The 18,921-nt window shown below is 44.4% G+C and overlaps 1 protein-coding gene across 1 annotated transcript in view; it reads right to left on the reverse strand.

The window, feature by feature from the left end:
- Positions 1–9,303: 9,303 nt before the first annotated feature.
- znhit6 (zinc finger HIT-type containing 6) overlaps positions 9,304–18,921 on the reverse strand; it is a 46,785-nt gene continuing 37,167 nt past the window's right edge. Inside the window, exons 9-10 of the mRNA XM_024401860.2 lie at positions 13,520–13,644; positions 9,304–10,145 (exon numbers count right to left, since the gene is read on the reverse strand). Of these exons, the coding sequence (XP_024257628.1) occupies positions 9,577–10,145; positions 13,520–13,644 (694 nt within the window). The 3' untranslated portion in view covers positions 9,304–9,576. The remainder of the gene's footprint in view (positions 10,146–13,519; positions 13,645–18,921) is intronic.

The following is an 18,921-nucleotide window of genomic DNA, read 5'->3' on the forward strand; positions in this document are numbered from 1 at the left end:
ATCCTGATGGGTGGCAGATGTTGGAAACGGTGGAGCAACATGTTCGCTTTAAGTCAGAGAAGTAGTCAGTCCTAAAAATACAAACACTAAGTGCTCGCTGCCACCCACAGAAGGTGTATCGTATCAAAACACGGCATAGAAAAGCCATCTAACCGAGACCACCACCGCAGAGCACCTATGCAGAACTTAACTTTCCTGCAAGACTAGCAGAAATGACTGTTAATAGTGTGTATTTAATAGGAGGCAGTGCAGAACGGGTGCAAGGCACATCCCTCTCGGTTATGGTCAGGCCGCATACCGAACCCACTGTGCCCGCTGCTGAAAGTTTAACAAATATTCGTCCAACCTTTTTTAAAATGTTTATTATTTAATTTCTTTCATAAGGCCTCGAGGTTTACCTTATCTTAAGAATGTATTTAGCTATTTCTACCAGTCAGATTTTCAATCAAAATACTTTAAGTAGTCTGTTTTGGTTGGTTCTGTCGCCCAATTTTTCTCTCCCTTCTGAACTTAAGATATCATTTCCAACCCTGTTTTGTTCGGAAAGTGCAATACTACTTAACACAATGCACAACAACTGGCCACCGCAGAGGCGCTCCGTCCATTCACCAGTCAACTTTAACTGAACACAGACAGAGGAGCTCCATCCATTCACCAGTCAACTTTAACTGAACACAGACAGAGGAGCTCCATCCATTCACCAGTCAACTTTAACTGAACACAGACAGAGGAGCTCCATCCATTCACCAGTCAACTTTAACTGAACACAGACAGAGGAGCTCCATCCATTCACCAGTCAACTTTAACTGAACACAGACAGAGGAGCTCCATCCATTCACCAGTCAACTTTAACTGAACACAGACAGAGGAGCTCCATCCATTCACCAGTCAACTTTAACTGAACACAGACAGAGGAGCTCCATCCATTCACCAGTCAACTTTAACTGAACACAGACAAAGGCGCTCCATCCATTCACCAGTCAACTTTAACTGAACACAGAGACAGAGGAGCTCCATCCATTCACCAGTCAACTTTAACTGAACACAGACAGAGGAGCTCCATCCATTCACCAGTCAACTTTAACTGAACACAGACAGAGGAGCTCCTTTAACTGAACACAGTCCATTCACCAGTCAACTTTAACTGAACACAGACAGAGGAGCTCCATCCATTCACCAGTCAACTTTAACTGAACACAGACAGAGGAGCTCCATCCATTCACCAGTCAACTTTAACTGAACACAGACAGAGGAGCTCCATCCATTCACCAGTCAACTTTAACTGAACACAGACAAGGCGCTCCATCCATTCACCAGTCAACTTTAACTGAACACAGAGCTCCATCCATTCACCAGTCAACTTTAACTGAACACAGAGGAGCTCCATCCATTCACCAGTCAACTTTAACTGAACACAGACAGAGGAGCTCCATCCATTCACCAGTCAACTTTAACTGAACACAGACAGAGGAGCTCCATCCATTCACCAGTCAACTTTAACTGAACACAGACAAAGGCGCTCCATCCATTCACCAGTCAACTTTAACTGAACACAGAGACAGAGGAGCTCCATCCATTCACCAGTCAACTTTAACTGAACACAGACAGAGGAGCTCCATCCATTCACCAGTCAACTTTAACTGAACACAGACAGAGGAGCTCCATCCATTCACCAGTCAACTTTAACTGAACACAGACAGAGGAGCTCCATCCATTCACCAGTCAACTTTAACTCAACTTTAACTGAACACAGACAGAGGAGCTCCATCCATTCACCAGTCAACTTTAACTGAACACAGACAGAGGAGCTCCATCCATTCACCAGTCAACATTTAACTGAACACAGACAAAGGCGCTCCATCCATTCACCAGTCAACTTTAACTGAACACAGAGACAGACAGAGACAGAGCTCCATCCATTCACCAGTCAACTTTAACTGAACACAGACAGAGGAGCTCCATCCATTCACCAGTCAACTTTAACTGAACACAGACAGAGGAGCTCCATCCATTCACCAGTCAACTTTAACTGAACACAGACAGAGGAGCTCCATCCATTCACCAGTCAACTTTAACTGAACACAGACAGAGGAGCTCCATCCATTCACCAGTCAACTTTAACTGAACACAGACAGAGGAGCTCCATCCATTCACCAGTCAACTTTAACTGAACACAGACAAAGGCGCTCCATCCATTCACCAGTCAACTTTAACTGAACACAGAGACAGAGGAGCTCCATCCATTCACCAGTCAACTTTAACTGAACACAGACAGAGGAGCTCCATCCATTCACCAGTCAACTTTAACTGAACACAGACAGAGAGCTCCATCCATTCACCAGTCAACTTTAACTGAACACAGACAGAGGAGCTCCATCCATTCACCAGTCAACTTTAACTGAACACAGACAAAGGCGCTCCATCCATTCACCAGTCAACTTTAACTGAACACAGAGACAGAGGAGCTCCATCCATTCACCAGTCAACTTTAACTGAACACAGACAGAGGAGCTCCATCCATTCACCAGTCAACTTTAACTGAACACAGACAAAGGCGCTCCATCCATTCACCAGTCAACTTTAACTGAACACAGACAAAGGCGCTCCATCCATTCACCAGTCAACTTTAACTGAACACAGAGACAGAGGAGCTCCATCCATTCACCAGTCAACTAACTGAACACAGAGACAGAGGAGCTCCATCCATTCACCAGTCAACTAACTGAACACAGAGACAGAGGCGCTCCATCCATTCACCAGTCAACTAACTAACTGAACACAGAGACAGAGGAGCTCCATCCATTCACCAGTCAACTTTAACTGAACACAGACAAAGGTGCTCCATCCATTCACCAGTCAACTCTATCTGAACACAGAGACAGAGGCGCTCCATCCATTCACCAGTCAACTAACTGAACACAGAGACAGAGGCGCTCCATCCATTCACCAGTCAACTCACTGAACACAGACAGAGGCGCTCCATCCATTCACCAGTCAACTAACTGAACACAGAGACAGAGGAGCTCCATCCATTCACCAGTCAACTAACTGAACACAGAGACAGAGGCGCTCCATCCATTCACCAGTCAACTAACTGAACACAGAGACAGAGGAGCTCCATCCATTCACCAGTCAACTAACTGAACACAGAGACAGAGGCGCTCCATCCATTCACCAGTCAACTAACTGAACACAGAGACAGAGGAGCTCCATCCATTCACCAGTCAACTAACTGAACACAGAGACAGAGGCGCTCCATCCATTCACCAGTCAACTAACTGAACACAGAGACAGAGGCGCTCCATCCATTCACCAGTCAACTAACTGAACACAGAGACAGAGGAGCTCCATCCATTCACCAGTCAACTAACTGAACACAGAGACAGAGGCGCTCCAGGCGCTCCATCCATTCACCAGTCAACTAACTGAACACAGAGACAGAGGAGCTCCATCCATTCACCAGTCAACTAACTGAACACAGAGACAGAGGAGCTCCATCCATTCACCAGTCAACTAACTGAACACAGAGACAGAGGCGCTCCATCCATTCACCAGTCAACTCTATCTGAACACAGAGACAGAGGCGCTCCATCCATTCACCAGTCAACTAACTGAACACAGAGACAGAGGCGCTCCATCCATTCACCAGTCAACTAACTGAACACAGTCAAAGAACTGGACCCAGAGACCCCATTGTTGTGAGAGAAGGGAAGAAAGGGCACCAAAAGAGCAGAAAAACATTAAAATCCTCATACACCCAGACACACAAACACACACAACATCAGGCGCCCCTGAAATTAAATCACTCACCAACTACCTCACTCCTTGAACATAAAGTGTGTTTATATGACAAAGACATTAGCATGGAGGCTTCGTTAGGCACTACGTAATGCAGCGCGGCCCCAGAAGCTAATGGGGAATGGAGAGAGAGGGAGGCTCAGCCATTAGAGCATTACAGCATTCTGGAAGCTGTTGAGGCACTGATGTCATCTCTTTTATTGCCCCCTTGTCTATAACCTCAGGTTAATATACACTATTATAGGGAACCCAAGGGTGAGAGGCACGGAGGGTTTTAAACAGCCATTTAGAGTAGACCAACCGGAGAAACAGACCCACTTCCTCTAGAACAGGGCCATCTGGTGGCTGGTAGCAGTATAGCAGGTACATAACCAACATACTATATGCACCGGTCAGTCTGAGATTTGACTTACATCAATTAGGGACATGATGGTCATTGAGAGAGATGGTGTATCAGTAAGTCCTGACTGCATCCTGGCAGGGACTGTGTTGCACAATACTCTAACAAGTTGCCAAGTTGATTAGCAATATAAATGCCTCAGTCAGTTTCATCCCGGCCACAGGAGTGTGATAATGCTGCCTGCGTTCATTCTCACACCAGATGGAGAGGAGCAGGGCTGTTTAATGAGGGCTATGAAATAAAACAGAGCGAGCGAGAGTAATGGGGGAATTGGGTGGAGGAGGGAGTGAGAGAGAAAAGAGGAAAAGAGAGGCTTCAGCCAATATGTTTAATAAGTTTAACCCTGTTGAGTTGCTGGATGTGTCTGGTGTGTAGACGCTGGATCAGAAGGATACAGACCAGACCGTAAAATTAATTAGATAAGAGCTGTCCTCTATAGAACAACTTTAATCCAAAGTGTAAGTAATGTCCTAGGAACGCACTAGTGAGACGTCCACTGTGCATTACACTGGTCTACAGTGATATTAAGTTAATATACACTGCTCAAAAAAATAAAGGGAACACTAAAATAACACGTCCTAGATCTGAATGAATGAAATATTCTTATTAAATACTTTTTTCTTTACATAGTTGAATGTGCTGACAACAAAATCACACAAAAATGATCAATGGAAATAAAATGTATCAACCCGTGGAGGTCTGGATTTGGAGTCATACTCAAAATTAAAGTGGAAAACCACACTACAGGCTGATCCAACTTTGATGTAATGTCCTTAAAACAAGTCAAAATGAGGCTCAGTAGTGTGTGTGGCCTCCACGTGCCTGTATGACCTCCCTACAACGCCTGGGCATGCTCCAGATGAGGTGGAGGATGATCTCCTGAGGGACCTAGTCCAGACCTGGCCTAAAGCATCCGCCAACTCCTGGACTGTCTGTGGTGCAACGATGCGTTGGTGGATGGAGCGAGACATGATGTCCCAGGTGTGCTCAATTGGATTCAGGTCTGTGGAACGGTCGGGCCAGTCCATCGCATCAATGCCTTCCTCTTGCAGGAACTTCTGACACACTCCAGCCACATGAGGTCTAGCATTGTCTTGTATTAGGAGGAACCCAGGGCCAACCGCACCAGCATATGGTCTCACAAGGGGTCTGAGGATCTCATCTCGGTACCTAATGGCAGTCAGGCTACCTCTGGCCAGCACATGGAGGGCTGTGCGGCCCCCCAAAGAAATGCCACCCCACACCATGACTGACCCACCGCCAAACCGGTCATGCTGGAGGATGTTGCAGGCAGCAGAACGTTCTCCACGGCGTCTCCAGACTGTCACGTCTGTCACATGTGGTCAGTGTGAACCTGCTTTCATCTGTGAAGAGCACAGGGCGCCAGTGGCGAATTTGCCAATCTTGGTGTTCTCTGGCAAATGCCAAACGTCCTGCACGGTGTTGGGCTGTAAGCACAACCCCCACCTGTGGACGTCGGGCCCTCATACCACCCTCATGGAGTCTGTTTATGACCGTTTGAGCAGACACATGCGTGACCCGCTGGAGGTAATTTTGCAGGGCTCTGGCAGTGCTCCTCCTGATCCTCCTTGCACAAAGGCGGAGGTAGCGGTCCTGCTGCTGGGTTGTTGCCCTCCTCCACGTCTCCTGATGTACTGGCCTGTCTCCTGGTAGCGCCTCCATGCTCTGGACACTACACTGACAGACACAGCAAACCTTCTTGCCACAGCTCGCATTGATGTGCCATCCTGGATGAGCTGCACTACCTGAGCCACTTGTGTGGGTTGTAGACTCCGTCTCATGCTACCACTAGAGTGAAAGCACCGCCAGCATTCAAAAGTGACCAAAACATCAGCCAGGAAGCATAGGAACTGAGAAGTGGTCTGTAGTTATCACCTGCAGAACCACTCCTTTATTGGGGGTGTCTTGCTAATTGCCTATAATTTCCACCTGTTGTCTATACCATTTGCACAACAGCATGTGAAATTTATTGTCAATCAGTGTTGCTTCCTAAGTGGACAGGTTGATTTCACAGAAGTGTGATTGACTTGGAGTTACATTGTGTTGTTTAAGTGTTCTCTTTATTTTTTTGAGCAGTGTATAATTAACACAAGGCTTGATGCTTCCCCATGAAAGAAACATACATCATTGGACCAATGTGGACTTCTGTGAAGGATATTTAATGAAATATTCCCCAGGTCATCATTACCTAAAAAACATAAGCCATATCAAATCAAATTTTATTTGTCACATGCGCCAACTACAACAGGTGTAGACCTTACAATGAAATGCTTACAAGCCCTTAATTTCTTAACTGCAGTTGTTGGTTAAGTGTTAAGTATTTATTTAAAATAAACTGAAGTAAAAAATACATGTAAAAATAACTCATAACTAAGGAGCAACAATAAAATAACAGTATGGAGGCTATATACACGGGTACAAAGTCAATGTGCGTCGGCACAGGTTAGTCGAGGTAATATGTACACGTAGGTAGAGGTAAAGTGACTATAAACGTATAATAAACAGAGTAGCAGTAGCGTAAAAATGGGGGGACAATGCAAATAGTCTGAGTAGCCATTTGATTAGCTGTTCAGTCTTATGGCTTGGAGGTAGAAGCTGTTAAGAAGCCTTTTTGTCCTAGACTTGGCCCTCCGGTACCGCTTGCCGTGAAGTAGCAGAGAAAACAGTATGACTTGGGTGGCTGGAGTCTGACAATTTTGAGGGCTTTCCCAAACACCTCTCCTTCACACAGACCAACCAAGGATACAAAGGGAAGAAGGACCAGGGAGGAGGAACAAAGAGCTGTCAGTCATTCATGCACTTTCAGACTACTGAGCAGATCTGTACTGCGCTGGCCTGGTTGTATATCTACAACATTTTTAATATGGAAAAGAACAATAGGACAAGTAAATAGAACAGTATGTTTTGGGTCAGCACAGCTGTGTGAAAACGGTATTAAACACCAGGGCAGCAACACTCCTCTCCACGCAAAACACTCTTCTGGAGCTAAAAGCAGACTTTTCCACAGCGCCTTTGCGTGCCTCCGTACATGCACTGTGCTTCTGCACACACTCCCCCAAACAGAACCAAGCCACAGCAGAGTAGCTGGGTCCCCAAGTTGCTCTCATAAACAAACAATTATGCACGCATTGTCGTTTGAAAGCAAACCACCAAATCAAGCCTAATTAATTGCAAAACCCAAATTCAGAAATATCAGGGGCAATTTTGTGAAATTGGATCAGAGGAATTATTTAAAAATGCCTTTGTTTTCAACAGACTAAAAATGGACCATTTACTTTTAACAGCAAACAGAAACAAAAGCAGTGCTTTTGTGTGGGTTTCTTTGAGGGGATTTATTGAGATAGAAAAGTAAGACCCAGCTGCTTTTACACAGTGGGAGGTAGTTTATCACAGGCGAACACAAAAATGCCAGGAATAACAGATGTTTAAAAAAAGGTTTCTCAATTGTTATCCCAGAGTTCAGTAGGGACCCATTGCTGCGATGCGGGTGGAGAATGTTCTATTACAAACTTCATCTCTTTATCTAGACTAGAAGGTCACAAGAAAATAGCAGTTGAACATCAAAAATGTGTTATGTATACATGGGGTAGCAGGGCACAAAAATATTTGTGAAAACCTAAACAACTAATTAGAACACTGATATCCTCTCTGTTCTGTGGTAGACCTCTAAAAGGGTATAACAGTTCATTGGAAGTTCCGAACCAAAACTCTCAGCAGCATGCAGCGTTGTACAAACATTACCAACCAGTCTGGGTCTATTTCTGAATGCAAACAAATACATCAAATAAAGCAGAGAGAAGTTGCCCAAAATGTGCCCTCCACAGTTCAGCAGGGGGCATTGTGGGTAAGTTATCCATCTAACCCACAATGCCCCCTGCTGAACTGTGGAGGGCACATTCTGGGCAACTTCTCTCAGCTTTATTTCATGTCTGTTTGCATTCAGAAATAGGCCTAGCACTTTACCTCTAAAGCCAGTAGACAACCCCTGGGCTTAATAGCTACCACCACTAGGTCTGGCAGGCTGGTGCAGTACTATAGTAATGACTGGCTGGTAAATGAGAGCGAGACACACGGTCTGTGAGATCGAGACCTCTCCCTGCGTGAGGTGTGGAAAATGAGTCATCACACCCCCAATATCTGACCATTGCCATAGGGGTTGGTAGACGTTATGACAACACACGCACACAAACTCCCATTGGAGAGCTACACTTTCCTGTATCACTACTGGCTGATGCTGTCCCAAAATAACACAACATACACTAGCGTTCAAACATTTGGGGTTACTGTTTTTGAAAGAAAAGCTAATTTTTGTCCATTAAAATAACATCAAATTGATCAAACACAGTGTAGACATTGTTAATGTTGTAAATGACTATTGTAGCTGGAAACGGCTGATTTCATGGAATATTTACATTGGCCCATAATCAGCAACCATTACTCCTGTGTTCCAATGGCACATTGTGTTAGCTAATCCAAGTTTATCATTTTAAAAGGCTAATTGATCATTAGAAAATCCTTTTACAGTTATGTTAACACAGCTGAAAACTTGTGCTGATTAAAGAAGCAATAAAACTGGCCACCTATAGACGAGTTGAGTATCTGGAGCAACAGCATTTGTGGGTTTGATTACAGGCTCAAAATGGCCAGAAACAAATAATTACCTTCTGAAACTTGTCAGTCCATTCTTGTTCTGAGAAATGAAGACATTTCAGATCACCATTATACTCGAACAGAAAATACAGACATGAGTTTGTTGCTTTGGTAGCTTACATAACAAGCAAGATGATTCTGTAGCCAACTATGACATGGGTGGAATTAGTCAGGTTAAACCTTGTTAACCACCTAGAAAGAAGCTCCTTTGAGACAGATGAATCTGAACAGGGCATGATGACAGATACTGGCTGTCTAGCACTCCAACTGAGGAACGTCTAAACAACTATAATGAATAATTAACCAAGTTTGTCTTTGACAGAATCCTATGAAAGTGACCATTTCAAAACTTGTAATAAATGCATCAGACTTCGTAGCTACTGTACCACACAATCAAAAAGGTGTCTGATATCCCAGTCAATAAAAACAGTGACTTCATGTTACATGTATTTATTTTTGATTTAAGAAAGCATCTCAATTGATAATGTACAAAATCAAATAAAAAGGATGACAAAAAAACAAATGAACATTGTTAGTCGATAAAATCCAATTGGCTGTTGAAATAACCACTACGTAAGAGTAAATAATGCAACAAGGACATTTTATAAGTCGGTCCAACTGAATCATATCTGATTACATAAAGAAAACATGCCAAGACTCAATCTCCCTCTGCTTCAAACTCTTCAGTAATTTCACTTGTATCTTTATCATTTTTTACTGACATCAAACCCAGTGTCATTACCATTAGCACCATGATCGATATTAATACTTTCATTATTATTGACTGGGAAATGGCTCAAGAGATTAACAGACTGCAGGTTCTGGCTCATTGCCTTACTCTCTGGGTCCCCTCTGATTTTGTCATCAACTGTTTCAGTAGCAGCAATCATTGCATCGCCAATACAACAACCACCAGAATGGGTATAAACATGGTTATTACCATAATTTGGGTTGTCATCAACTTGGCAGTCACCATGGAAACCATCAATTGGCATCTCATCATCCCCATTATCATCATCACCATGGGCAACAACAATCTCTTTGACCATCTTATCAGCTTCAATATCATCATCACCATCTCCAATCTCCCCATCCTCAAGTTCCTCTGGTTCTCTCTTGGCTCTTTTCTTCTTGGGTGGGTCAGTCTCAGGAGAGCTTCCCAGGAAGGGTGGCCCTAGTTGGGGCTGTGAGACCTCTGTCCTCCCCTCCTCTCTCCGACCGTTACCCCGCCATGCCCACTCCATCATGGGACTGCCATGGGCCAACACAGGCTCCACTGAAATGAAAGGGCGGTGGTGGGCAATTGTTAACAGGATGTGGGAGTTGCGGCGTACACATGCGGCGTACACACACACACACACACACTGCAGTCTCACCATGCTTAACAGACACGCAGGCACACACTTCTACATTAGCACGGGCAGGGTCTGGCTATGCTGACGGCATATTTTGGCTCAGTGGGCCTTAGTTGAATGAGGCGGTGTGTCGGACCATTAGCTATGCAATAATGTAGGGCGGACATATGTTGTAGGAGGGGGTGAGGAATCAAGGAGGGCAAAAATGTTATATCAATGTGAAGAAATACTCCATGACCAAAAGCTCCTTTTTCACTGTAAACATTTTCAGAAAAATGATTAGAACATTTCACAAGATTAATACCCATGTGAAGAGAATTAAAGAATTAAAGAATGAGGCTGACTTGTTATACATTTTACTAATACAGTTGAAGTCGGAAGTTTACATACACTTAAGCCAAATACATTTAAACTCAGTGTTTCACAATTCCTGACATTTAATCCTAGTAAAAAGTTAGGATCACCACTTTATTTTAAGAATGTGAAATGTCAAGAGAATTATTTCTTTCAGCTTTTATTTCTTTCATCACATTCCCAGTGGGTCAGAAGTTTACAACACTCAATTAGTATTTGGTAGCATTGCCGTTCAATTTTTTAAACTTGGGTCAAACATTTCAGTTAGCCTTCCACAATAGGTTGGGTGAATTTTGGCCCATTCCTCCTGACAGAGCTGGTGTAACAGAGTCAGGTTTGTTGGCCTCCTTGCTCGCACACACCTTTTCAGGTCTGCCCACAAATTTTCTATACGATTGAGGTCAGGGCCTTGTGATGGCCACTCCAATACCTCGACTCTGTTGTCCTTAAGCCATTTTGCCACAACTTCAACTTCGTCAGACCAGAGGACATTTCTCCAAAAAGTACAATCTGTGTCCCCATGTGCAGTTGCAAACCGTAGTCTGCCGTTTTTATGGCGGTTTTGCGCAGTGGCTTCTTCCTTGCTGAGCGGCCTTTCAGGTTATGTCGATATAGGACTTGTTTTACTGTGGATATAGATACTTTTGTACCAGTTCCCGCCAGAATCTTCACACGGTCCTTTGCTGTTGTTCTGGGATTGATTTGCACTTTTTGCACCAAAGTACATTCATTTCTAGGAGACAGAACGCGTCTCCTTCCTGAGCGGCATGACCCCTGCGTGGTCCCATGGTGTTTATACTTGGGTACTATTGTTTGTACAGATGAACGTGGTACCTTCAGGGGTTTGGAAAATGCTCCCAAGGATGAACCAGACTTGTGAAGGTCTACAAATTATTTTCTGAGGTCTTGGCTGATTTATTTTGATTTTCCCATGATGTCAAGCAAAGAGGCACTGAGTTTGAAGGTAGGCCTTGAAATACATCCACAGGTACACCCCCAATTGACTCAAATGGTGTCAATTAGCCTATCAGAAGCTTCTAAAGCTATGACATGTTCTAGAATTTTCCAAGCTGTTTAAAAGGCAGTCAACTTAATGTATGTAAACTTCTGACCCACAAATTGTGATACAGTGAATTATAAGTGAAATAATCGGTCTGTAAACAATTGTTGGAAAAATTACTTGTGTCATGCAAAGTAGATGTCCTAACAGACTTCCCAAAGCTATAGTTTGTTAGCAAGACATTTGTGGAGTGGTTGAATAACGAGTTTTAATAACTCCAACCTAAGTGTAAGTAAACTTAAGACTTCAACTCTATATATGGAGTGTCTTAAAATGTGTGTATTCATCTTAAGATAGCTGGGTGAGAACCACATCACAGTAAGTACATTTCCCCCCATGAAGTAGTTAAACAGTCAGTGCTAGTAGGAATAGATCATTGTTTGAAGTGGGGCTTATCATAGGGCATGACTCAACCCAAAGGAACCGTGACTCACTGACCAGGGATGGGCAACTTTGATGGGGGTGGGGGATGCAAAAAATCTTAACACATCATGAGGGGCCACAGTTGCTGTTTTAAAGCTAGTTTTCGGCAATTCTACACATTATGCCATGAGGAGGAGAGAAGATTAAACCATTTTAAAAAGTTCATTTTGCGCAATTCTACAAATTTTGCCAAGGGGCAGAATGGAAAATTAGCGGTTTTACAGCTAATTTCCTGCCATTCTACACATTTTGCCATAGGGTGGTAAGAAACATTCGCAGTTTTTAATATGATATGAGGGAGACTAACAAAATCGATGGTTGATTACAGGTTTAGATAGCTGGCCGACATGGGCTAATTGAGTGATTATCAGTGACTGATAAAAACTGTTGGGGGGGGGTTTACCAGAGGGCCTTCAAAAGGGGGGGCTGCCAGTTGCCCATCCTTGCCACAGAACAAGCTGCCAGAGCCAGTTAGGACCACAACAGATCTTCTCTGTAAATACACAGCAGTTCCGCCACAGGGTCCGATGTGTTATCACCTCATGCAGGCTTCTCTCTGTTGTGGTGACTCAGTAGTAATGTTACGATAATTGACACTACAGAGTAACAGCTTGGCAACACTGCCTTATCGGAAACAGACAGCATACCACAGGGTCCGATTACCCTTCACTTCCTACAGGCTTTTCTCTCCATGTTGTGGAGACTCTCAGTAGCAGAGCAAGTATTAGAGTTAGTGTAACAGCTTAGCAACACACTCGAGCTAAAATGACCTCAAGGCTCCATCTGTTCTGGGTCCCTGATAAGAGTCTGATAGGGTTACCGAGGACAAGTGTGGTGATTTGATTGGGCCTACCTACTGTTTGTTTTTGTTGCTGTCCCTGACATTGGCATCTCCAGGCATGTACTACTTCAACTTGGCGTCTGTATGACGTAGCCTCCTGTAAGACTTGTCTTGATTATGAGATTAAGTAGGACGACCAACGTTCTGGCCACTCTCCCTTACGGACTTAAGCCTAACTCACATGCATAACTTTAACAGTTCCTACGTGAATCATATTTGAGCCACTTTCTGACAGGTGTTAGTATGTGTGACATTACACAGAACACACGTTTCTTCTGGGGCAGCATGTTGTCATAATGGAGTCACTAGGAGAACCCATTAACGAATGCATGATACCGGCTGTATTTGTGTATTTTGAAAGTTACACATCCTGAACACTTGATTGCTGACATGCAAAATATATTTGGACTATATCAAACAAACTGCTGACTAATGAAACTGGAGATGTCATGTTAATGTAAGGATAGACCAATTCATCATGTCAGAGTTCTGCTCCCTCTAACACCAGCCTTGGTGAGGTTGTTCTTAGCGAAATGTTACATTAAAACTTTCTAGAAGGGATGATGGATTGCCTACTTGCAGCTTACTGTAGGTGTGGTTGGTGTGCTTGTTATTACCTGGTCCTTTCAGTGGGTAGTTGTGGCAGTGGTCCTTGAGAACAATGTGTAGCAATGGGTACTCAATCACAAGTTTGAACTTCAAGTTTTCCTTCAGGGTCTTTGCCACATCCAGCTCTTGATACCTAAACAAAAAAACAAAATGTGTTACTACACTGCAACCACCAGAAGCTATAGCAACCAGCAGGTCCCCCCCCCAGGTGAACAAAAAATGGCCGCTGCTCATTGTTGACATTCTCTCTCCACACAGGTTTTGAATAGTTTGGATACAGCTTATGTCAAAATGGACTTTTCATAGCAGGTTAGGATAATTAGGTTAAGATTAGGAAAAGGGCTAGGGTTAGCCAAAATAAAAAAACAACCCATCTGCTCTAGCTGTAGAATCCTTCTATGACTTCATTGCTGAGACTTGGTCTGTCTTTCGAGGAGGAGGAGGATTGATGGAGATAGGAGTCATGGTTTGGCACAGTAAAACTCCACACTGCTGATTTCCATCCCTCCTCATGGAGAATGGAAACTACTGACTTAACCCGAGTCAATAACATCACCAAAAGTACTGCGGCCCTTGAAGCTCCTCGTGTTTCACACTTTTCGCGATTACATCAGTAGTGCCTGAGTAATCCTGTCGTGTTAGGGAAGATGGTGCCGACAAGATGCGCAAGATGGCACCGACAAGATGCGCAAGATGGCACCGACAGAGATGGTCGCCTCGCTTCTATTCCTTAGGACTTAGGACCTATGCAGTATTTAGTTTCTTTATGTATTATTTCTTACATTGTTTGCCAAGAAAATCTTAAGCGTTATTACATACAGCCGGGAAGAACTATTGGATATCAGTACGATGTCAACTTACCAACATTACGACTAGAAATACGACCACTCAGGGCATTGAATCTGATTCCAGGGGTCGACCCAAAACAACGTAGCCGCAGAAGAGGTAGACGGAGTGGCCTCCTGGTCAGACTTCGAAGGCGTGCACACCACCTATCGCTTCTGAGGATATTACTCGCCAATGTCCAGTCTCTAGATAACAAGTTAGATGAAATAAGGGCAACGGTTGCCTTGCAGAGAGACATCCGGGATTGTAACATTCTCTGTTTCACGGAAACATGGCTCTCGGGATATGTTGTCGGAGTCAGTACAGCCACCGGGATTCTTTATGCGTCGCGCCAACAGAAATAAACATCTCTCTGGAAAGAGGAAGGGCAGGGGTGTACGCTTCCTGATTAACGACTCAAGGTGTAATTGTAACATACAGGAATTCAAGTCTTTGTTCACCTGACCTACAATCAAATGCCGACCATATTACCTCCCAAGATAATTCTCGTCGGTTATTATCACAGCCGTGTATATCCCTCAAGCCGATACCACGACGGCACTCAAGGAACTTCACTGGACTCTACGCAAACTGGAAACTATATATCACGTGGCTGCATTTATTGTAACTGGGGATTTTAACAAAGCAAATTTGAGAACAGGCTACCTAAATTCTATCAGCATAATGATTGTAGCACTCGCGCGGGCAATACATGATCACAGCTACTCTAACTTCCGTAATGCATACAAGGCCCTCCCTTCGGCAAATCTGACCACGACTCCATTTTGATCCTACCATCCAATAGTACTATCCAATGGAGGATTGAACAATCCGATTCCACGCGTCAAGATTGTTTTGATCACGCGGACTGGGATATGTTCTGGGCAGCCTTAGAGAATAACATCAATTTATACGCTGACTCAGTGAGTGAGTTTATAAGAAAGTACATTGGAGATTCTGTACCCACTGCGACTATTAAAACCTACCCTAACTAGAAACAGTGGATAGATGGCTGCATTAGCACAAAACTGAAAGCACGAACCACTGCATTTAACCATGGAAAGATGACTGGGAATATGGCCAAATATAAACAGTGTAGTTATTCCCTCTGCAAGGCAATCAAACAAGCGAAATGCCGGTATAGGAACAAAGTGGGGTCACAATTCAATGGCTCAGACACGAGACGTATGTGGCAGCGTCTACAGGCAATTACGGACTACAAAAAGAAAACCAGCCATGGCACGGACACCGACGTCTTTAGTTTGTCTGAAATCAACACCTTTGCCCGCTTTGAGGATAATACAGTGCCACCGACGGGGCCTAATACCAAGGACTGAGGGCCCACCCTCTCCTCCATGGCCGTCATTTAACCCTCGCAAGTCTGGCGGCCCAGACAGCATCCCTAGCCGCGTCGTCAGAGCATGCGCAGACCAGCTGGCTGCTGTCCCCACATGCTTCAAGATGGTCACCATTATTTTTGGGTACAGAAAGGCAAAGATAACAACTAAATGACTACTGCCCCGTAGCACTCACGTCTGTTATCATGAAGTGCTATGAGAGACTACTCAAGGATCATATCACCAACTTACCTGCCACCCTAGACCCACTTCAATTTGCATACCGGCCTAATAGGGCCACATACGATGCAATCGCCATCACACTGCCCTATCCCATCTGGACAAGAGGAATACCTATGTAAGAATGCTGTTCATTGACTACAACTCAGCAATCAACACCTTAGTACCCTCCAATGTTATCATTAAGGTTGATTCCCTGGGGCTCAACCCCACCCTGTGCAATTGGGTCCTGGACTTTTTGATAGGACGCCCACCAGGTGGTAAGAAACTAAATCTCCACTTCTCTGATCCTCAACACTGGGGCCACACAAGGGTTCGTGCTCAGCCCCCTCCTGTACTCCCTGTTCACCCATGACTGCGTGGCCATGCATGCCTCCAACTCAATCATCAAGTTTGCAGATGACATAACAGTTGTGAGCTTGATTACCAACAACGTCGAGACAGGGAGGTGGTGAGGGGCCTGGGAGTGTGGTGTCAGGAAAACAATCTCTCACTCAACGTCAACAAAACAAAGGAGATGATGGTGGACTTCAAGAAACAGCAGATGGAGCACCCCTCTATCCACATTATGGGACTGCAGTGGAAAGTTAGGTTCCTTGGTGTACACATCACGGACAAACTGAAATGGTCCACCCACAAAGACATTGTGGTGAAGAAGGCGCTGTCTTCAACCTCAGGAGGCTGAAGAAATTCAGCTTGCACTTAAAAGCCTCAAACTTTTACAGATGCACAATTGAGAGCATCCTGTCGGACTGCACCGTCCTCAACCACAAGGCTCTCCAGGGGGTGGTGTGTTCTGCACAACGCATCCCTGGGGGCAAACTACCTGCCCTCCATGACACCTACAGCACCTGATGTCACAGGAAGGCCAAAAACATAATCAAGGACAACAACCACCCGAGCCACTGCCTGTTCACACCGCTACCATCCAGAAGGTGAGGTCAGTACAGTTGCATCAAAGCTGGGACCGAGAGACTGAAAAACAGCTTCTATCTCAAGGCCATCAGACTATTAAACAGCCATCACTGCAGAGGCTCAAAATCTAATGTTAACATATCTTGCATTACTCATCTCATATGTATATAATGTATTCTACACCATCAATTGCATCTTGCCTATGGTGCTCGGTCATCGCTCATCCATATATTTATATGAATATTCCTATTCCACCCATTTACCTTAGGTGTGTGTGTATTAGGTTGTTGGGGAATTGTCCGATTACTTGTTAAATATTAATGCACTGTTGGAACTAGAAGCACAAGCATTTTCTATACTCACAGTAACATCTGCTAACAATGTGTGTGTGACCAATAAAATGTGATTTGACGGTAATAGATCATGCTAAACGGTTAGCAGTCCTATGGAGTGACATGGTTTGTCTCTACGCTCAACCATTTCACCCCATCCAGCTTACCCGGTAATCACCAATAACCTAGACATATATAGGCCTAACTCTAATATACACTACATGACCAAAAGTAGGTGAACACTCATTCCAAAATCATGGGCATTAATATGAAGTTGGTCCCCCCCCTTGCTGTATCACAACAGGCCGTGATTGGGAGTCCAATAGGGCGGCGCACAATTGGCCCAGCATCATCCGGGTTTGGCCAGTGTAGGCAGTCATTGTAAATAAGAATTTGTTCTTAACTGACTTGCCTAGTTAAATAAAGGTTACATTTATTTTCTGCTTTAACAGCCTCCACCCTTCTAGGAAGGCATTCCACTAGACGTTGCAACATTGCTGCTGGGACTTGCTTCTATTCAACCACAAGGGCATTAGTGAGATCGGCACTGATGTTGGGCAATTAGGCCTGGTTTGTAGTCCGCGTTCCAATTCATCCCAAAGGTGTTAAAATGGGGTTGGGGTCAGGGCTCTGTACAGGCCAGTCAAATTCTTCCACATCGATCTTGAAAAACCATTTCTATATGGACTTCGATTTGTGCACTGGGCATTGTCATGCTGAAACATGAAAGGGTTTCCCCAAACTGTTGCCACAAAGTTGGAAGCACAGAATCGTCTAGAATGTCCTTGTATGCTGTAACATTAAGATTTCCCTTCACTGGAACTAAGGGGCCTAGCCTGAACCATGAAAAACAGCCCCAGACCATTAATGCTTCTCCACCGAACTTTATAGTTGGCACTATACATTGGGGCAGGTAGCGTTCTCCGGGCATCCGCTAAACCCAGATTTGTACGTCAGACAGATGGTGAAGCATGATTTATCACGCCTGAGAAAGGGCTTTCACTGCTCCAGGGTCCAATGAGTGGAGAGCTTTACACTACTCCAGCAGACGCTTGGCATAGCGCTCGGCCATGGAAACCCATTTCATGAAGCTCCCGTTCAACAGTTCTTGTGCTGACGTTGCTTCCAGAGGCAACAGAGGACAAACTTTTTACGCGCTGCACGCTTCAGCGGTCCCATTCTATGAGCTTGTGTGGCCTACCACTTCACAGCTGAGCCATTGTTGCTCCTAGATGTTTCCACTTCACAATAACAGCACTTACAGTTGACCCGGGCAGCTCTTGCAGTGCAGAAATTTGACTTATGGCCTTGTTGGAAAGGTAGCATCCTATGGCAGTGCCATGTTGAAAGTCAGGCCATTCTACTGTCAAAGTTTGTTTATGGAGATTTCATGGCTGTGTGCTCAATTATTATACACTGCTCAAAAAAATAAAGGGAACACTTAAACAACACAATGTAACTCCAAGTCAATCACACTTCTGTGAAATCAAACTGTCCACTTAGGAAGCAACACTGATTGACAATAAATGTCACATGCTGTTGTGTAAATGGAATAGACAACAGGTGGAAATTATAGGCAATTAGCAAGACACCCCCAATAAAGGAGTGGTTCTGCAGGTGGTGACCCCAGACCACTTCTCAGTTCCTATGCTTCCTGGCTGATGTTTTGGTCACTTTTGAATGCTGGCGGTGCTTTCACTCTAGTGGTAGCATGAGACGGAGTCTACAACCCACACAAGTGGCTCAGGTAGTGCAGCTCAT

The sequence above is a fragment of the Oncorhynchus tshawytscha genome, linkage group LG05 (genome assembly GCF_018296145.1).
Source record: "Oncorhynchus tshawytscha isolate Ot180627B linkage group LG05, Otsh_v2.0, whole genome shotgun sequence".
Classification (NCBI taxonomy): Eukaryota; Metazoa; Chordata; class Actinopteri; order Salmoniformes; family Salmonidae; genus Oncorhynchus; species Oncorhynchus tshawytscha.